This window comes from Phragmites australis, chromosome 3 (genome assembly GCF_958298935.1).
Source record: "Phragmites australis chromosome 3, lpPhrAust1.1, whole genome shotgun sequence".
NCBI classification, from domain to species: Eukaryota; Viridiplantae; Streptophyta; class Magnoliopsida; order Poales; family Poaceae; genus Phragmites; species Phragmites australis.
The window spans coordinates 38,756,891-38,776,281 of NC_084923.1; the positions used below are offsets into that span (position 1 = coordinate 38,756,891).

A 19,391-nucleotide genomic window follows, 5' to 3' on the forward strand; every position below is an offset into this window, starting at 1 on the left:
AATAAGATCTTGGTACGAGGCGCTAAGGAGTTGGTGACACGTTGTTGCGTTGCGGGCTTGTGGCGCCACCATCCGTCGCCGAGGACCTTGGTTGTCCTGGCCTCGGCAGCAGCAGCATCATTTTCCTTGTCGGTCTGAGTGATCTCGAGAGCTCCTCGAGGAAAACACGGGCAATGGTATTTTCCGAAGAATTTAGATCCAAGACCAAAACCCTTTATCTAATCGGGCCGTTTTTACGTGACTTTTTCCCATGTAATACTTGTTTTTAGCGTAGTTCCTTCTGCAACCAACTTCATATGATAGATCGGATCGAAACTGCCAAATTCTCGTTGAGACCGGTGGCTAGTTCACAAACAAAAATATAAGAAAATTCACGACAAGGAAGTTAAAGAAAGTGACAGTGTGGAAAGAATCAAATCAGATGTTGGCACATAACTCAAAAGTATTCCAGACATTATTAGCATTGTGAAATTGAACCGCCGTACTCCTCGAATAAAACACTAATTTAGTGCGAAGCATACAACGAACTTACACCAACTCTCTAAATGCTTCCTGTCTCAAACAATATCGGGCAAGCGTTTCCAGCTACAAAACCGATGCCTGGTCAACAAGGACCACGGCAAGATGTACCCGCGATAGATTATACCAATTCAATCAGAAATTTAATCCGTCAAGTCCAACGTATAATAAACATATTGCTAAATTCAACTTTCATTACCACGTCCGTCACGACTTCAGTTCATCAAATGCCTTCAGAATACTAGTCTTGTAGGTCTCGATCTCAGCATATTCAGGGGAGCTCGAAGTGGAGCTGACTATCGCATAGGCACCTGCCTTGTCCAGAAATCCCGCAGCTTCTTCTGTACATTATATGGAGAATGTTAAGAGCATCGTCAATGTGTGAAAGAATATCTCAAAGACACAGAACAAATGCAACAAATCAGGACTGCAGCACTGGCATAAAGTATGTGTTAACACTTAACAGGTAGGTAGCACAAAACAGTCAGTTCAGTAACATGAATCGGAATTGCTTTACACACGATGAATCAGTGACAACGGACATGCGATGAATATGCATGACCAGCCTATTTGCATTCTAGCCAGAACTTATCGCTGATTAACGTCAGTGATTGCATCGTAGGTGCATTGTACATGCATACTGCTATACGTCTATCACTTCTCAACATGAATACATACTCTCCTAGAGCCATGACACACGAGAGCTGGACCAACTAGGTGGTTCTTGTTGTAGCATGTCTTCATGTCACATATGTCACATAATCAGTTAGCAGACCATAGAGCTAAAGGTGAAACTGACGAAATCCAATATTCTGGACAACTTCAGATATGCATGGCACCCCTATCTGTTGGTGTGTAATCTCTTGAATTAGCATTCAAAAACCTAAATCCTAATATGAAACTGTAATCATTAGCAACAATGCAACCCGGATGAAGAGTCAGGCTAGTGGGAAGTTTGTCCCTAGGTCCCCTTTGTACAAGAATCAAAGGCAGCATGATATCCATCATGGGAATACATACAGTAAAGATATTAAAAATGCAAGGGCCTCAGAATTTAAATGAACTGCTTTGGAGTGACAGACAAACTAAAATCAAGTAGGACACAGGAATATGAGATGAGATCGGTAGTATATTTTTACTCACCAGACTTTGAAAGTGCAACAAGAGCTTTTAGAGCTTCTTTACGTGTTTTATCATCTTTAGCACCTTCCAATACATTTAGAAGTTCTTGAGCTCCCCCCATCTCTACCACCTTCATTCTCCTTTGATCTGTGCCCTCAAGAAATCAGTAAGAACTAAAAAGAACTAAACATAATTGACATCTAATGTTGGATGCAAATAAACTGAAGACTGAAGTAAATTGTCATATTATATGAATAAGAAATGGAAGATTTAATCTAGACTTGAAACCACAGGGACTTCATATTTACATTTCTTCGTAGGATTTGCACTCAGATTATGGCATTTGACCTAGATCATTCATTGATGAACCATAGCAAATAGCTACTTCTATCTACTGCAGAACTAGACAACATGATAACAATGGCAACAGCCAATGTGATAGACTTGTAGCAATTTTTTAGCATCTTTGATAAGTGACAACCATACAGTTCTTTTCTTCATAGCTAATTGATTTCAAATGATAAATTATACCAAATAAAAGTTAAGTAGAGGCAGGGACCTAAGCACATCTCGAAAATAGAATCAAAAGAGGCAAGTCAGGACTCTATACTACAGCACAGAGCTAGCTAGGAAATTCCAGTGGCATAGGAGGAATTTACCGAAAATATAATACAAGTCTGAAGGGCAAAAGACCTTCAGAAGTTCCTTAATTACCTAAGCTTCTTAATTCCTTGTGACCAAAGAGGCAGTTGGACTGCACTTTTGTGCAATTTTTCAATCACTATAGAAGCAGCACCGAGTAAAAAAAGACTTAAATATCTAACAGTTCCCTGCTTCATGTTGTTACCAACTAGCATGGTAATGCAGGAAATGGCATCATCCAGAGAAACTAAAACATCATCAATACAGTGACGACTGCAGCAAGCATCCGTGGTCCATTGTGTAGAACTATTATTGCATGTTCAGTTCTTTCTCTTTAAAGAGGTAATTCTCATGATATCATGTTGCAAAGTTCAACAATGCACTAGATAAATCGCTGAAGAACTGCACACATGATTAAACAAATTAGTTACCATCCACTGCAAAACGAGCTAACCGGGAAGCTCCCATCCGCTTGAACAAGGGATCCTTGACATGCAAAAGTGAGATAGATTGCTGAAGTAGGTTATCCCCTGAAAACTTGTCAGGCAAAGCAACACTTTCAGGTTCAGCAGAAAATTTCCTATGTAGGTAATTCAGTCCCAGTTGGGACCCAAACACATTCCATATGTTGGCAGATCACAAATTCACAAACATACCCATGTATGGAAAGAATTGGTAGCCAACTAGGCCAGCAGTTCCTAGGAAGAATATCTTCAATATCCATCCAAATTTCTTCTCAGCTTCTTCCTCAAGTGCCCTGTCATCTGTACATCACTTCAGTTCGAGCCAAACAATATAATCCATACTAGGATTTTCACCAAGGAAAAACATCACTGAACAGCAAAATAAATAAACTTCACAAACTCTTGTTAGCTATTTTACTTTTAACACAGGTTGTCTCAGCAAACCTCCTTTATGTTCCTCATTGCATTTGGAACTTATTTCAATTTAGAATTTGACACTTAAGAATTTGCCAATCTAAATCTAGGTATCAGTGACACGTGGGTCCAAGGGTCACATATTAGTGAGACAATGGTGTCAAATCCTGAAATGACATTGAATGGTGCGGCAAATCCTCAAGTGGCATAACAGTATGAGGAGACAATGCACGATCCAGGAAAACAGGAATTCATCATGCCATTGAGAGCCAGAAAGGAAATTCTACAAGAGCAACTACCAGACTACCATGGAGATTTCAAAAGTCAAAACCTACGATTGCAGGGACCATTGGGCTTTGAGCGGATCATTTGCATCCGCTCAGAGAAGGTGGTAATCCCCAGACAAAACTCGTCATGCCTCGTTATCCCCACCATATCAATCAATCACAGGAGTAGAAATGAAGTTACTGGATATACCTCTCTCATCGTAGGTGCACAACCTCCGAGCCAGCCGGAGCCCCGAGCCGCCCCCACTCCAGCCGCTCGCAGCGACCTAAAACCAAATCACAAGCGTCATGGGAGCTCAGTGTTCGACACGGATGGATGGAACCCAAAACCCCAAAAATCTAAGAGGGGACCGGAGACGTACCCCGGCGCCACCGCCGCGGGGTAGGAGAGGGACGCCCCCGCCGGAAACAGCCTCCGCGGCAACCGGCGCAGCCCGACGAGCGGCCGCCGCGGCGGACGGCGGCGACAGGAGGCGGCGGAGCGCGAGCTGCGAGACCCTCTGCATGGCGACGCGGTGTAGTGCAGGGGTTCGGGCCCAGAGGGCCGAGAGGGTTTGGAAGAAGGCTAGCATCAATCGTGCCTTTGGACTGTCAGAGTTTACCCGAGGAGCTGGAGATCTCGCCGCACGAACTTTTTATTTTTATATATTTTAAATCAAAAAATGTAAAAATAGACATCCACCTTTTTAATGAGTGACAGGTTTATTTTCGATCGACAGGTTAAAAAAAACATAACGTTCCAGTGCTTTCAAAATAAAAAACACTATGACATAGTTATAATGTTTTTAAAATAAATAGTGTAGAGGATGCTATAGTCTATTAAAAAATAAAAATATAACATTTCAATGCTTCAAAATTTAAAACACTATTGGCATATTCATGAAAAATGTAAAAAATAAATAGTGTAGAGGATACTATAATCTAACTTTAAAAGTTTTTTAACTTAAACAATTACTTGTATAATGAAAAATAAATTTTACTGTACAAGTCTCACAAAAATTTATCTTTTTATCTCATTGTACATATCATATGTTTATTTGAAATTTTTTCAGAGCCAAATCATAGTATCCTCTACACCACCAAATTTTTACAGATTTTTTATGATTATTTTGATAATGTTTTAGATTTTGAGGGCAATAAATTGTAGCATTTTTATTTTTAAACAGGCTTGGCGACGGGTTCTCGATTTTTTTGAAAATATAATTGCAATTTTTCGGAAAATAAAGAAATTCCTCGCCGCACTTGGCCTAGGCTCGGCCAATGTGGGCCCAGGGGACGAGAGGCCCATGAGGCCATGATCCCGGCTTCTCCCAAGCGCTCGTCTGAATCGCTCCCTCGCTCGGATCCGTCGCGCAGTCGAGTGCGACGGCGACCGCATGCCATGCCACGCACGCTCCCCTGTCCCCTCACACGACGACGACGCTGCCGATGCGATCCCTGACGCCATGACGCTCTCGCGATCCTTCGCTTCTCCAACGGTGGATTCACAGATGCATGTGTCGGTCACTCGGATCGTGACAAGGGCCGTTTCCGTTTGAAGAGGCAGGAGCGTCCGCGAATCACGCGCGGCAGGTGCTCGACGGTTTGCGCAGGCACCGGCAGCCGCGCAGCGCAGGTGCGTGTTCCCTGAACTCGAGTGTTAACATGAGGCCAGTGATCCGCGCAGGGCCTTGCTGCTCTGTTAATTACTCTGTCCCTTCCTTGATTATGCGAAATCATTGCGAAATGACTCACGCACGAGTCATGGTGCATTGCGTGCGTGCGCTTACGCCGGCGCCCATGTGTGCTTCGGTTCTGGACGGCATGGCCGTTTGCGACGCTGCATTGCGCATCGTCTGTGCCGTTACGAGAGTCTGTGTCAGAGCGACAGTTTACACGATAACTGTATCTGCCGCAGCGTCCGAACCAATACCTCTGAAATTATTGGTTTGCACATACTACAGTTGGTGCCAAGGGTGTTTCTTTCGTTAAAGCTGATCTCACTAGATGATTCGCAATAGAGATCTATTGTTCAACTGTGATTAAATTGACCACAATTTAATCACATTATCACAATTTAACTAGGCATGAATTAAGCTGATATAAATCACATTATCACAAGTTCGTTGTTAACACTTAGCCAGAATCATCAGTTGCCACTGTAATGTGAACACTGAAAGAGAATTTTCCAAAGGTGCAACTGTGCAAGTACAGTATAGTTGTGTAACCACCACCACCTAGGTAACACACAGATGCCTTTGGTGGTTCAGTTTTATCTTCAACAAGTTAATCACCCGTGTGTTGCAACGATAACCAAAAATTTCATGAGATAACATATGTCGCCATCGGCTTCACATTGCACTACCAAGTGTCACTCAGTTTCTCATAGTCATAGCTTTACACAATTCAAAGGAAAAACGAGGAGAGAATGATACCTCGAAAGACAGAACCTAACTCACCAAGTTTCAGAAACAATACGTCGAGCTCATACCACATGCACAGACAGGCAAGCTCGTTCATCAAGACGTGTAACCAAAGTGAGCAACTCGGCTTTAAAAACTTTAGTAGTTCATCTAGCAGTAGGTTGCTATAGACATAAAAATCACTCAAAAAATGTTCAATCACCATATATAGATAAATGTTAGGCACTTAATGTTAATGATGAGCTTATGAAAATAGTGTGTTTTGTGTCAATCGACTAATATTACCATCAGTCACGAACAAATAGTACAAAAATAGAAAACATCTCATGCAAACATGTTATAAAAGCAAGCTGAATGTGTAACAGATTGACCTTACATCTCAAATTGGTGTTCAAATTTAGTTTAACATGCAAGAAAAATAACCAGAGGTACTTGTATCTGATTACTATCATCTTGTCTTTGTTTCATTCAGGGGCTCATCAAGTCACCATTGGCCCTTTTCGTTCAGGGCTAAGAGATGTCAACCAGTAGCACTTGTGATCGTCAACGCCAATTCAAATCTGCAATGCGAATGAGCACGGTATGAAAGATACGTATTCATTGCCAAGAACTATTATAATCAAATGGTACCGAGAAACTGAACTTGAAGCTAAGAATTATTTTTTATTGCGAAACACAGTAAGCATTATTTAACCATTTTATTAAAAAAAGATATCCGAAAAAATTGTCACCAATAAGTTCTAGTCTTTTCTACGTCTAAAAACTAGTCTCCACTGGTCGTGAGGTATCTACATAGCTCTCCATTCCACATCTAAATGTAGCAGATGATTGGCACAAGAACATGTTACTTTTGAAATTTCACTGAAGCGGCCAATGATGAGCTTATATTAGCTTGGGAAACAAATGCAAAAACAATATAGCAACAGAACATCTGAATGTGCTGGTAACAGCAAGTATTATATGAAAATGTGCTGGTGCACTCGAACATGCAAGGACAAATCAGCAGCAGTGAAGAAACACAGTGCCATAGATTCATTCATGTCTTCTTTCTTCTATTTTTTTCAGCAGAACGAAAATTCAGATGATAACATTTTCAGAAGGTAATATAGCTTCAGTTCGTCTTGTCAATTTAGAGCAGTTCGCAGCAAAGGCAAAGTGGAGGTCCATGGTAAAAGAACAAAGCACACAGTGAGTTTGTCTCACCTCTTGAGTTCAAATGCTAAAAGGTTACTGTGATCTCCCATCCTCCTTGTTAAGTTCTTCCTTCCACTGTATAGTGCAAAGTGGCAATCAAAATTAATACCAATTTCAAAATACGGAAACAAATATGAGCCACTTCGATCCATCATCTATTTATGTATATGAAATTCAGCTTGATAGAAGGCACATGAAATTAATTACTCTTTCTGAATAGCAATGAACTATAAACTCAAGGCACACATGTTTGACCCGGCCTTAAGATCCCTGCCTAGACTTGGTGTCCTCCCAATCACTTCATGAAGTGCTGCGCTTGATGAAAAAGGAATGAATAAGGGATATTCTTTTGTTGATATATACAGAAACTAATGTGAAGAACTTGGAAACATGAACCAAAAATAATAATAATAGAGAGGATGTGACGGAACACGCATATGCCAACGAATATTTCCCGAACATGAAACCACTCGGATTACTCGCATCACCGTAACTGAAACATATAACTTAACTTCCTTGGTAAGATAATTCAATAAATTTATCATACAGACTATCAAAGTATTCTCGCAGGTCAGAACAACAAATGAATATGGACAGTTAATTAATGCTTAGTCAAATGGTTCCTCAGTCTGATCACAAAAGTATTGTCAAAACAACACATGCAAACATATGAGAATTCAAAACTAACAAAGTGGATGGAATATATAGCTCATGACTTCATGATCCCTTCATGAGTATGTTTCTTTGTTCAATCAGTCAAGCAAAATAAAAAATGGGGTTACTTTGCAAGTTCAGGAAAGAAAAGGTACACTATGGATCAAAGCCCACCTAAATCAACCAGATCAGACAACCTTGGCAGTGTATGGAAATTGGCCCGTGGATTCAACCGGATCAGACGATCTTGCCTCCATTGAAACTTCCAGGAGATGTAGAACTTGGAGACCACTGACTAGTGCATGGAGACCGGTGAGGCGTGGCGCGCGTGGAGATCAAGTAGTGGTGGGGCGAGCTCGCCGATTCGCATGAAGAGGAGGAGGTGCGGGAGCGTCGGTGGTGTGGGGGCTCGGATGCGCGGGTGGTGCGGGGGAAGCAGATCCAGGGCGCATGTCAGGGTTTATAGGCGGTGATCTGCTCGGTGCTCCAATTGATGAGGAGGAGGTAGCCGCTGCGGCAGTCCCGGATCTCCCACATATGAATCATGATCGAATTCATAAGATACTGCAAGAAGGTTATGGATTTGTACCTTGAGCCCCATGAGCCGTAGCGGAGCATGCTGCCCGGGCACGATGCACTCTAGCCCGGCCGCCTCCACGATCGCCTCCGGATGCTGCAGAGCAACCAACTAGCCTCCAAAATTAGCCTTCATGCACCTAATCAAGCCAAACTAAACCAAACCGCAACTAAGCCGAGGCGTACCTTCATGACGGCGAGGGCATAGGTGGCCGAATCGTCCTGCGCGGCGACGCGGAGTACGGGGGCATGGTGGATGCGCGGGACCAGGCAGATCCCCTGCCCCATGGTGGTGGTCGCTGTGTGTTGGGGGCGGGGTGTACCTTCATGACGACGAGGGCGAACGGGAGGCCCTGATGCTTATTCACCGCCGCGCTAGCCTTGATTCCTTCGGATTGACTCTGAGCACGCCGCCGCTGCTAGTGGTGTGAGGAACGATGACGTCCTAAGAGGGGGGTGAATTAGGATACTTAGAAACTAATGACTCTAAAAACTTCATAAGATAAACATATCTCAATTTCTATCTATATGTGCTATAGGTTTATCTAATGTGTCTACTCTACCGCTCAAGAGGATTGTAACCTACTCTAGTAGGGTAAATTGCAAGTATGTAAATGCGGAAACGTAAATAAGGTAAAAAAGATAAACTCAACACAAGAGATTTTTATTTCGTGATATCGGTGGCACACAAACTACCCCTAGTCCACGTTGGAGCTCTATAAAAGATATCCTCCCGATCACCAAGTCTCTTCCGGTCACAGCTCTTGAGATATCAAGTCACCAAGACAAAATCTCAAGCACGATGAGCCACTAAGTCACCAAGGCAAGGTCTCACCACTAACCTCTCTTCCAGTTACTTGTGCGTCATCTTCACTTCAGAGCTTTAGTCACAAAGACAATGACCTCCACGTTCCCACATAATCTTCTTACTGTCGTTCCACACCAAGTCGGAGGGTCAACAAGTCATCAAGACTCCAAGGCATCGACGTACCTCTCGGTACACGGTTGGATCATTCCTTGCTCCACTCTCTAGGTTGCAACACCTAGTAACACTTCTCTCTAAGCCTATAAACATTAATCACTCTCTAATCTTGTGCTTAATCACTTTGGATGATCACTTTAAGCACTTTGATGGCTTGGATATCTTCTCAAGTGTATATGATATTCTCTGGACTCTAGAACATTCAAATGGCCGAGTGGGTGGGTATTTATAACATCAAACTCGCCAACTAACCATTGCTCCAACGGCTCAACTTTATTGTGAACACTAGATGATTTGGTAACAACAGTAGTACAAGTACCAGACCATTTGGTGAGTACACCATCAGCAACTAGCCGTTAGAACTCCACTCAAATACATTCTGAACACCGGATTGTCCAGTGTATCCTTTACTTCCATCACCGGACTATCCGGTGAGTAAACTTGAGCCTGACTGAGCCAATCTCTTCACTTTTGGAAAATACTCCGGTGTTGTCATTCATTCATCGCCAAACCTTCCGGTGTGTACAACACCATCTTCTGAGAATTCTCATACTTGCTTCATCTTCCGGTGTGTACAACACCATCTTCTATTAAATGTTCTGGTGTGCATACTTGCTTCATTGCCGGACCATCCGATGCCTTAATTTTCTGTCTTCAACAGTTGTAACCTTCTCTGCAATGAATTCTCCGGTGTATACAATCTCACTGGACCTTTCGGTGAGGTCTTCATTTTCCTCTTCTGAGTAAAAAACACTCCGGTGTGTATAGCCTTCTGATCACTAGACCATCCGGTGAGTTCAACAGCCTCCGGGCAAAATGTTCTGGTGAGTGCAAACTCTTCTGCACCGGACTATCCGGTGAGAATAATTTCTCTAGGACTTATCTAATTTAGTCTAAACTTTGTCCCGATTTCAGTAGCTTCTTCATGTATTACATCCATGAGACTTACTAACATATATTTTTGACAAACATATTAGTTCGAATGACTATGTTGTCATTAATCACCAAAATCACAATCATGATCTAATAGTGTCATTTTCGCTACAGGTGGGAGGGAGGATGTGCCATGCCTGGCCTCCTGCAATCCGCTACCCGGTGATGGCGTTGCATCGGGGCCCAAGAGTCGCACAATCCTAGCTGCCACGGGGCCGCCACCGAAAGAGAATCCATAGAGACCTACCGACACCATAATCAGACACCGGCCAATGCGGGAGGTGTGAATATGAGGTCAAAAGAGGTCTTAAGGCGAGAGCTCATCGTGGGGAGGACGACCATGAAGAGGGAGCGGCAGGAGATGAGGGCTTCGACGCGCATGGATTGGGTTTAGGGGATGATGGCGGCGTAAAAGGAGGAGAAGGCGAGGTTGCTCACCAGTAAGGGCGAATTCGGAGGGGCTCTGCGGGGTGTCGAGATGGCCTAGAGAGATGTGTTCTTTCGAGGACAGGAGGGATTCGTGAACGGCGGTGACGCGGTTGGGAGGCGGCAGCAAGACAGCACAGTGCGATGCAGGAAGAAAGGGAGATCCAAAACGGGGGTGGGGGCGGGGGGCGGATGTGGGACCACCTGTCGGCGCCGAACAGAGCAAGTGGATGTGGGAAGGCAGGACGTCATGCTTGTGTTGAATCACTACGTATTTTTAAGTAGTAGAGAAAGGGACGTTGAACACTTGGTAGTTGAACTGATAAAGTATTTGCAATGCACATATTAATTTAGTATATTCAAATTAAGAATATTCAATCCATTTCAGAAGCAGCATGAGTGACCATGGATTACACTGGAATACCACAATACTACAATTCCCGTAGGAAGTCATGTATTGCAATTTTAATGTCATCGTAACTCGATTTGGTTCATTATAACTATAATGTGAATACCAGAAAGCAGAGGTGTTTCATAGGGAGGAGCACACCAACTGGGCAATACAGATACACTGGATCCCTTGATGGTGTAGTGTCCGCATCACAGGCCAAGTCAGGTACAGCGAGCACGGTGACCTAAGGTGTGAACAATACAGCTTGCACATGCTAACCCTCTCCCCTGCCTTTGTCAGGTTGCAAACAGAAACCGGTTAGTATATCTAAGCATATCTTATCAACCCAATGATTGTGTCGGGAGCACAACGAGAAGGCAATTTCATCTCAAAACCAGACAATACTAGCATCTATTCTCATGAATCTTATGTACATTCCAAGATCATGCCATGATAAGAACATACAGCAAACTGACAAAAGGAGGAAGGGATTTTAGCCTGAGAAGAGGACTAGACAGTCTACAACCCTTATGAAGGATGGACTCTTCAATATAGTGTCACCGATGATTCATCTCCAACCTGCGAGGTGCTGTACTTCTTGGCCGAGTCTGGCTTCGACAAGTCGCCGGACCGTCTCCGGAGCATCTGGCGCATGCCATCGGCCACCTGAACGGCAGGGTTGGACTTGAACATCTTGCAAAACGCCATGTGAGCCCTCACAGCCTCGTCCACGCCCGGGTGAGTTTTCTTCCTGCACGCCTCCTCCCTCACGGCCTCACAGCACAACCCACACAACCATTGGCCAGAGAAGCTTGCTCTCACGCTACCAATGTAGTCCTGGGTGCAGTCCTCCCTCAGGCCGCAGCACTCGCACTTGACCGACTCTATCTCCATTGCTGCTGGCTGCTGCTGCTGCTGCTGCTGTGTACGCGCCTTGGTTTCTTGGATTGGAGGCTATTTGTAGGGAGGTTATTATGGTTGCGAGGGGCAGTGGTGGGGAGGGGTGGAGGAGGGTATTTATGATGGATAGGTATTGGTGCATGTTCTGAGGTGAGAGATTTGAGACAGAGTTTGTTGGGTGTGAGCCTCATTTGCTGACCTTTTCCTGGCATTAAAAAACTTTGCCGTCAGTTGGTGGCTACAGGGTGTGGGTTTGTTGGTGCTGTGGGAATTTGGGGGGCCTTAAGAAATGTAAAGTTTGTCCCTTTGCTGAATTCTGAGAAAGAGCATGCTTTCCCGTGCTAATCAACCCACCTTGCCACCTAGCACTTTTTTCTGTTAAGAGTTTTTTTCGTCAGCTCTTTCTCAAGTCTCAGTTTCCTGCAGTGATGGATTCCTACAATGTTTAAGTTCAACAATTCTGTTCTGGATAATATATAGCCAACCAGCTGTCAGGCTGAGGACATCTCACCCTGCTACCAGATTAGATTACATGAAGTAACAAGATATCTGTCATAGATTCATAGCAGAGCACAGTCATCGCTCATAAAGTAAGTTTAGGCTGGATGTTATTGTCAACCTATACTGTTACTGGCAATCCTTTTTTTGTTTAAGACAAAGTTGATTCAGAGTTGGTTCCTGAGATAATCTGTTGTGTCCCTTTGCATAATTCTGAGTCTGGATGTCCTAAAAGGACATAGATGCTAGCATTATCTTTTGGAAGCCTTTCTTTCGACAGTGTTTATGACTAGCTTTAGTCGGTTGGTGCCTCTTTCCTTGAAGGATGGCTGATGACTCCTACGATTTGGACTGGCACATGGAATCTTGTGCTGTGGTGAGTGTCTGCTGCTTTTCTCTGATGAAATTGGATTGGTTACTGCGTTATGGCTATGGATGGATGCACAACGTGATAGGGAATATTAACTATGATTATGCTTTAACTGCTAGTGTTTTTATTGCTGAAGTTTGTGTTCTAAGCAACTGTTATTCAGAAATAAGCTTTTAGAGTGTACTAAAAGAAAATTAAGTGAAGGCCCCAGAGTAGATTTCTTATGGAAAGGTGAGAGCACTTGGTCCCCTTTGGTCCTTCAATTTCAGATGACCAGTTCAAAACCTGACCTATTTGTTTCCTTAAGTATCATTGCTTGTTTGTTTCCTTGAATTGTTTGATCATCTCTCGTTACATGTCAGATGTCACAACCCAGGTTAGTACCACTCGATTTCTTGTATTTATGTTTCACTGTAGCACCATAGACTAATGCTAATACCTTGACAGCAGTGTGAGATTATGCTGGTTTTTAGTATCTGAACATATTCATAAATTCAATAGATACATATTGAGAAATTATCATAGCTAGGGGCCCTGGACAATTCAAGACCACCTTTACAGAACATCTGAAGCTGAAATTCTCAAGGTCCAATTTATTTTGATCTTGATGATGTTCATGGTTTTGGAGTTTGATGCACTTGGAGAGGATAAGAGGATTTAGCTTGTGTCTTGTTAAGGATATAATTGTGTTAATCTAGTATTCAGTACCATTTTTATGCAAGGGTGGTATCAGTATTTCTTTTGTGGGGCCTTTTGGCCCCATGTGTCCCGTTTACTCTACATAGTATATATAGACATTTGGTCTATAATACTAATGCCCGGTGTTACCTAGACACGGAATCTGACTCAGACTCGGATGTCTGATTCGGCAAGAAAATTTTGACACGCAAAATACAACTCGGAATCTGATACGAGTGTCGGGTTCCAAATCAGATTCAGGGTGTCCGATTCGGCAAATAAATTTGAACACGGGTGTTCAGATAACACTGCTAATGCCCTAAAGGTCTCCCTTAGTTCCTAACACGTATACGCCATCTAAGAATCCAATGCAAAGAGGCTCTTAGGTTTATCTAAAAATTATAATAAAAAAATACCTGCACGGTGGGGCTGAAGCTTATGGAAGCTTTACGCTGAAACGGATCCTAAAATTATTAATATTTTAAATGATAAATTCTTGTCAAAATGGTGTAATACATATTTTACTGAATTTTTTAAGATTTAACAGATGATTTTCAAAACATGCATGCATCCAACAGATTGCAAATCATAAACTGATGAGGCCCCTAAAAACTCTAGTCTTGTTATGCTCCTCTAGTATTGCCTATTGTGTCAGTGGTAGCCTTTCGGTGAAGGCTACCATTATTCTACTTTATACCCTGCACAAACAAGTGATCAGGTCCTCGAAAATATTATTACCATGACTATCTGGTATTACCTTTTGTTTCCAATTACTGCCTTTCGGTGAAGGTTACCGCTATTCTGGTTTATTGTCTGCTTATCATTCTCTGGTGCTCTACTTGACACATGTTGACTTATTGTCCACTTATCTTTCTCGTGTTTTCAGACATTTTCAAGAGAAATGGCGCTTTGTACTGCTAGCAGGAAGAGTCATTGTCCACTCTCTATACTATCTTATCCTTTCCTTGCTGACGAAATAAAACCGTGTATTTGATCTTCACAGGTAAACTTTCTGAATGTTTGATACGGCGCAAGTGGCATTGTATATTCATATTTAGGCTATTTCTAAATTTTGAACCACGTTCTTGCTACTGCATCAGTTAAGAAGTCATATCAATCACCTGTCTCAATCTTCCATTTAAATACCATTTAATGCACATGGTGTTTCTTCTTCTTGCAATTTGATTGACCGCTAGAATCTAGGGCTGCATTTTAGGTTGGCCATAGGTAGGCTCATGCTCATCCACTCCATGTGATATTTGATTGATTTCATTCCCTAGAGATGATGCTCATCTACATAGGCCATGGTGCTACATACGGTACATATGTAGATCCCAATCAATATTATTGTGGCGCCATGAATTTCGCATTCCTTTTCATGCCATATGCTATTCAGTCCTCTATTTTGATAACGTACATGTAATTGTAGAGAATGTTAAATAAACCATAAGTAAGAATTTTCCAGGTAGATTACTCGAGTACATAGAGACAATGTGGTCTATCCATGTGCTACTCTATTATTTACTGTAAACTTGATGATAAAACTTGGAAGATCCTTCATATTTGTTGAAATTTAGGTAATTGAGCAGATCTAGACCAGTGACGAGAATTGAGATTCATGAAAGACCTATTTCCATGGCATTTACACTAGTAAAGGCGGATAGTTCTGTTATATGTTCCACTGCTAATAAAGACCGATTTCCATAGCATTTATATGTTCCAAAGCGAAATGTTTGATACCTGCTTAGCCCCTGTTGAAAGTGTAGTTTATGAAACATGTGGACGTGTGGTGGCAGTGGCAATTGTGAAGTTTTGGTATGGCTGAGCATTAATGCTACAGTAAGTTGCCACTATCATAACATGCCCAGGGGCGAAGCTACAACATCAACTATCCGAGTGCACACTTCAACATATATGTGACAATAAAAATTTAATATAATGCACAAATAACAAAGAAGTAACGATCAAAATGCTTACCAAAATAAAAGATCTCATAACATTTGTTAAAATAGCATAATAAAGGTAAATAACGCCGAAATCACGAACAAAATACAATCGATATTAGCAAAATACACCATTCAACCTCGATGGCCTACAAAAACATGTAAAAACATGACTTGACATTTTTTAATGATAAACTAAATTGAAAAGATAAAATAAAAATAATATGTTACCTTCTAGTATTTACGTTCTTTCAACGCCTTGAAACGACGAACCACAACATTATTTGTAATTTTTTGCATTTCTTGTTTCTCCACATATCAAATGTGGCTATTATTCATGTATTCATCACTAATACAATTGCGCAAATATATTTTCACGGTTTTAATGGCTTAAAAACATCTCAACTATAGCAGTATCGAAAGGCAATACAAGTACTAGCTTTAAAAGCCGATAAACAGAAGGATAGCATATATGTTTTCTTGTCTCTACCATTTCATTTGAAAGCTCAGCAATAGTTTGTATGTTGGAGAATCTATCATCTTTCCGCGCATCAGCAATGCAAAGAGAAAGAAGATGGTTAAGTTCCCTCAATTCTCTAGAATCAAAATTATTGGGATATAATTTAACTAGGCTTATCAAACTCTCCATATTGAAATCATGAAATAAATCTCTTGGATTGAAAGCAACCGAGCAAACAAGCAGTTGAGAGGTTGTTTCATTGAAATGATTATCGAGCTCTAGAAGTAGCCAATCAAGAATGTCATTAAAGCAATCAACTTCAAAATGATGCTTGTTGGTAATTTCAGATTTTTGCCTTAGCTTCTTTGGGTTAATATATGCCTCATCCATTTTCAGTTTAAAATATCACATTTGTCAAAAAATGCATACATTTTACCTAAGACTTTCTCCTATCCGCCTCTTCTAAGTTCATTCAAATGGCTTCTAGTTGCTTTCACACAGTTAATAGCATTCATAATATCTTGATCTTTCTGTTGCAATGCAATTGACAAGGTATTTGTGATCATTAAAATAGCCAACATGAGATGCAAATAGAAGACAAAATACAAAAGATTGGAAGTACACTTGAAGAGCGCATGCTTGTTCTCTATTTTTTTCCATCTATGTCTTCTTTCTCCACAAATTCTAGCACTTTGACAATTGTTGAGAACAAGTCAACCAAACTTTTAAGAGATTTATAGTGAGAACTCTAACGAGTATCTCCAGATCTCTGAAGACATTGCTCTTGATTTAATCTTGTCCCAGTTTTACACACTTCTTCAAGATTGAAATCTCGAACCATATTCCTTCTCTTTGAAGATCCATCCACCACATTTAACAAGGTAGAAATCATACTAAAAAAATTACCAATGCATATATGCTTTCTAACAACAGCTACAACTACTAGTCAAATTTGTGAGCCTGTATTCAATAGGAGCGCACATGTATATGTAGAAAATACACACATGTAGTGTCAAAATTTGAGCGAGTGAATGGGTGATGCATAAACTCGACAGAGGACCAATCAAGCACAAGAGCACCTGAGAAAAGATCAGCTCACCTAAAGGTTGAAGCTGGAGCAGCGGTGAGTCGAGCTGACCGGAAGAGTGACTAGAGTGCTTGCCTGCTTGGGCAGTTGGGCGTGGGCGGGGTGCTGCAGCGGGTTCACTGGCTCGGGGTTGGCCAGTCAGGGCTTGGCTGTGTCTGTGTGTCAGTGTGTGGTCGCATGGGCATTGCAAAGGAGGAGGAGCTGAGGTCCGAGGAGCGAGGAGGGCAGCGCCGCAGTGGGCAGGTGCTGCAGGGTTCCCTTGACCGTTCGACTCTTGATTGCGCGGAGGCTTAGCGCCGGAGGAGCCAAGTGGGCTACACGCGACAGCAAGCCCGGGCTAGGTGGATGGGTGGCTAGGCGAGTGGGCTGAGGCGCTGAGCTAAGCAGGTCGGCCCGGACAGCCCTGGTGCATAAGATGTTTGGACTCTGGTGCACACAAGGTAAAAATAAGCCCAAATAATAGTAATTTTTTTGGGGCCCTGGTACCAGTACACCACGGTGGCCTCACTAGGCTTCACCCCTAAACATGCCGCCGCTCTTTGACAGCTGGAGTATTTGGGTTGGTGCATAAACTCATTTGTTCTGTTTTTCTTTAAAGTTCCAATAACATAAAGTAAAAATAGAAACAATGAGAACTAAGGCAAATGGGCTAGGCTAAAAATTTATCTATTGGAGGGTCTGGGCTAAGTAAAAATAGAAACAATGAGAACTAAGTAAAAATAGAAACATAGATTCTGAAAATTGGAGGGTCTGGGCTAACAAGGTCAAAAGCTTATGCTATGTGGCTAAGTCTGACTGTAATCATCACTTGAACCCCAAAGGCTAGAATCTATGTTTGAACACATAGAGCATCACTGCTCGTGTGGAGGTCGCAATTAGACGTAATTTTTCCAATTAACAAAGAGCAAATAGATATTTTTTCGTAGTTTATATTTTCCAAGAATATGCTGCAGAATTGCACATGTACTGTATTGGAACAAATTGTTTGGTAGCTTCGTTAACTTATTACTTTAAATGAAAATGTTGCTGGATATTTTTATCAGTTCAAGCATGATTACCTGCCACGAGTCAAATTAGGTCACTGAATAGAGAATCTGGGTGATACATTGGATTACTGGTACCAGGAAAAGGAAAAGGAAAATTTCAGCTTATATATTCTTAATTATTTTCCATCATCATGAGCAATAAAAGTATGCACTATAAACCTGTACCATTCCAATCAATGTTGCCACTTGAAATGTCCTTTTCCATTCATTTCGCATTGTTCTCCAGGGGAATGGATATGAATGACAAAGACGCAATGGCAGTGAGACAGACCATGGATCCTGGTGGCTGCATTTCAGCGTCATCCAGTGCCACATGGCTTGAACGCACCTCTACACAAATTGTCCGATTTCCATGGCCATTCATTGATGTTCATCCCTGGACTGCCCATTGCCTCCACAGAAAAGATGAGAAATGCCTTCTGGCACCAATAGGGACCCCAATGAATCAGCTTCAGAGACAAGACCAGACACGCAGCCGTGGCGTGTTGCCGTTCTCTGCACTCCGAGACGAACCATCCGCTGCGCGGACCACCAGCGGACAGAGATAGCTACGATCGCGCATGAATTGAGTGATCAAAGATTTGTGATGTGTGCGGATGCAGCAAGTTGTCCTACGCAACTGCATGCACCAATGCATGTGGGGTTCAGTGTTTGTACGTGACCCATATCCCTATCTACTAAAGGGGACAAGCCGTCAATGGCACTGTCCGTTCGCCATGTGAGCGAACTGTTGTCGGGCAAGGCGAAGACGGCTGAAGGACGACGCCGGTTTTTCTGTAAACTGTGGGTCGGTATACAGGGAACTGTTGGTACTTTGCCATGAGGTGCATGAACTGCTGATACTTTCTCATCGTCCTGGATAGTGTCTTTGATCTTTATGCCTTCGCTTGTTGGTAAGTTTGATCATTGATGTTACTGTGGTGGCAGGTCACAGGATTTTCAGGGCCTGCAGGAAACTTTTGATATGAGCTAATGAATGTGGTGGCCGCAGCTCACATGATTACGGTGATCCTTGTCCTACCGCAGTATTTGGCTGCTGCATTATCATCGTCATCACTCGCCTGTGAATTTATGAGGTTTTGTCACTTGCTGACAGATCAAGCTGGCATACTGCACTTCTGTTGGAAAACAAAAAGATGAAAGTTTATAAAGAAAAAAATATGGTATTAACTCTCTTGCATTGCATTTTCACCGTTTAAACATATCAGCGAATAGGGCACACTGCATTCACATGATCATCCAAGCTACGGCTACAGGATATAATCTACCATATCAGGGATTTAGCCTCCGTTATTAATCCGACTTGGGTCTCCTAGTCATTAGGAATCAGATTACAAGTGTAGACCGCCTTCTTGCTGCCATGCAAATTCTTCGTCTGATCTGAGATAAGTTTGTTAATCATC

The 19,391-nt window shown here is 42.3% G+C and overlaps 2 protein-coding genes and 1 long non-coding RNA gene across 3 annotated transcripts; 1 reads left to right on the top strand and 2 right to left on the bottom strand.

The window, feature by feature from the left end:
* Nucleotides 1-409: 409 nt before the first annotated feature.
* Nucleotides 410-4,039, bottom strand: LOC133913011 (uncharacterized). Its single transcript, XM_062356036.1, has 6 exons — nt 3,811-4,039; nt 3,639-3,714; nt 2,940-3,047; nt 2,715-2,813; nt 1,663-1,788; nt 410-860 (listed from the first exon to the last, which is right to left on the bottom strand). Exons 1-6 carry the CDS (start codon nt 4,018-4,020, stop codon nt 727-729), a joined length of 753 nt encoding a protein of 250 aa, XP_062212020.1. The 5' UTR covers nt 4,021-4,039; the 3' UTR covers nt 410-726.
* Nucleotides 4,040-7,311: 3,272 nt separating this feature from the next.
* On the bottom strand, nt 7,312-11,900 carry LOC133913012 (uncharacterized). Its single transcript, XM_062356037.1, has 2 exons — nt 11,586-11,900; nt 7,312-7,354 (listed from the first exon to the last, which is right to left on the bottom strand). The coding sequence occupies exons 1-2, from the start codon at nt 11,898-11,900 to the stop codon at nt 7,340-7,342; spliced, it is 330 nt and encodes a 109-aa protein (XP_062212021.1). The 3' UTR covers nt 7,312-7,339.
* A 239-nt stretch (nt 11,901-12,139) lies between these two features.
* On the top strand, nt 12,140-19,141 carry LOC133913013 (uncharacterized). Its single transcript, XR_009908938.1, has 4 exons — nt 12,140-12,780; nt 14,339-14,455; nt 18,215-18,812; nt 18,916-19,141. It is a non-coding gene; the product is annotated as an uncharacterized LOC133913013 (long non-coding RNA).
* The last annotated feature ends 250 nt before the right edge of the window (nt 19,142-19,391 follow it).

Coding starts and splice junctions, on each gene's coding strand:
- LOC133913012 (XM_062356037.1), bottom strand. CDS start 11,900: ATGGAGATAGAGTCGGTCAAGTGCGAGTGCTGCGGCCTGAGGGAGGAC.
- LOC133913011 (XM_062356036.1), bottom strand. CDS start 4,020: ATGCTAGCCTTCTTCCAAACCCTCTCGGCCCTCTGGGCCCGAACCCCT. Junction 2,814..2,939: donor CCAATTCTTTCCATACATGG/GTATGTTTGTGA, acceptor ACAAGTTTTCAG/GGGATAACCTACTTCAGCAA. Junction 1,789..2,714: donor AGCTCGTTTTGCAGTGGATG/GTAACTAATTTG, acceptor TTGAGGGCACAG/ATCAAAGGAGAATGAAGGTG.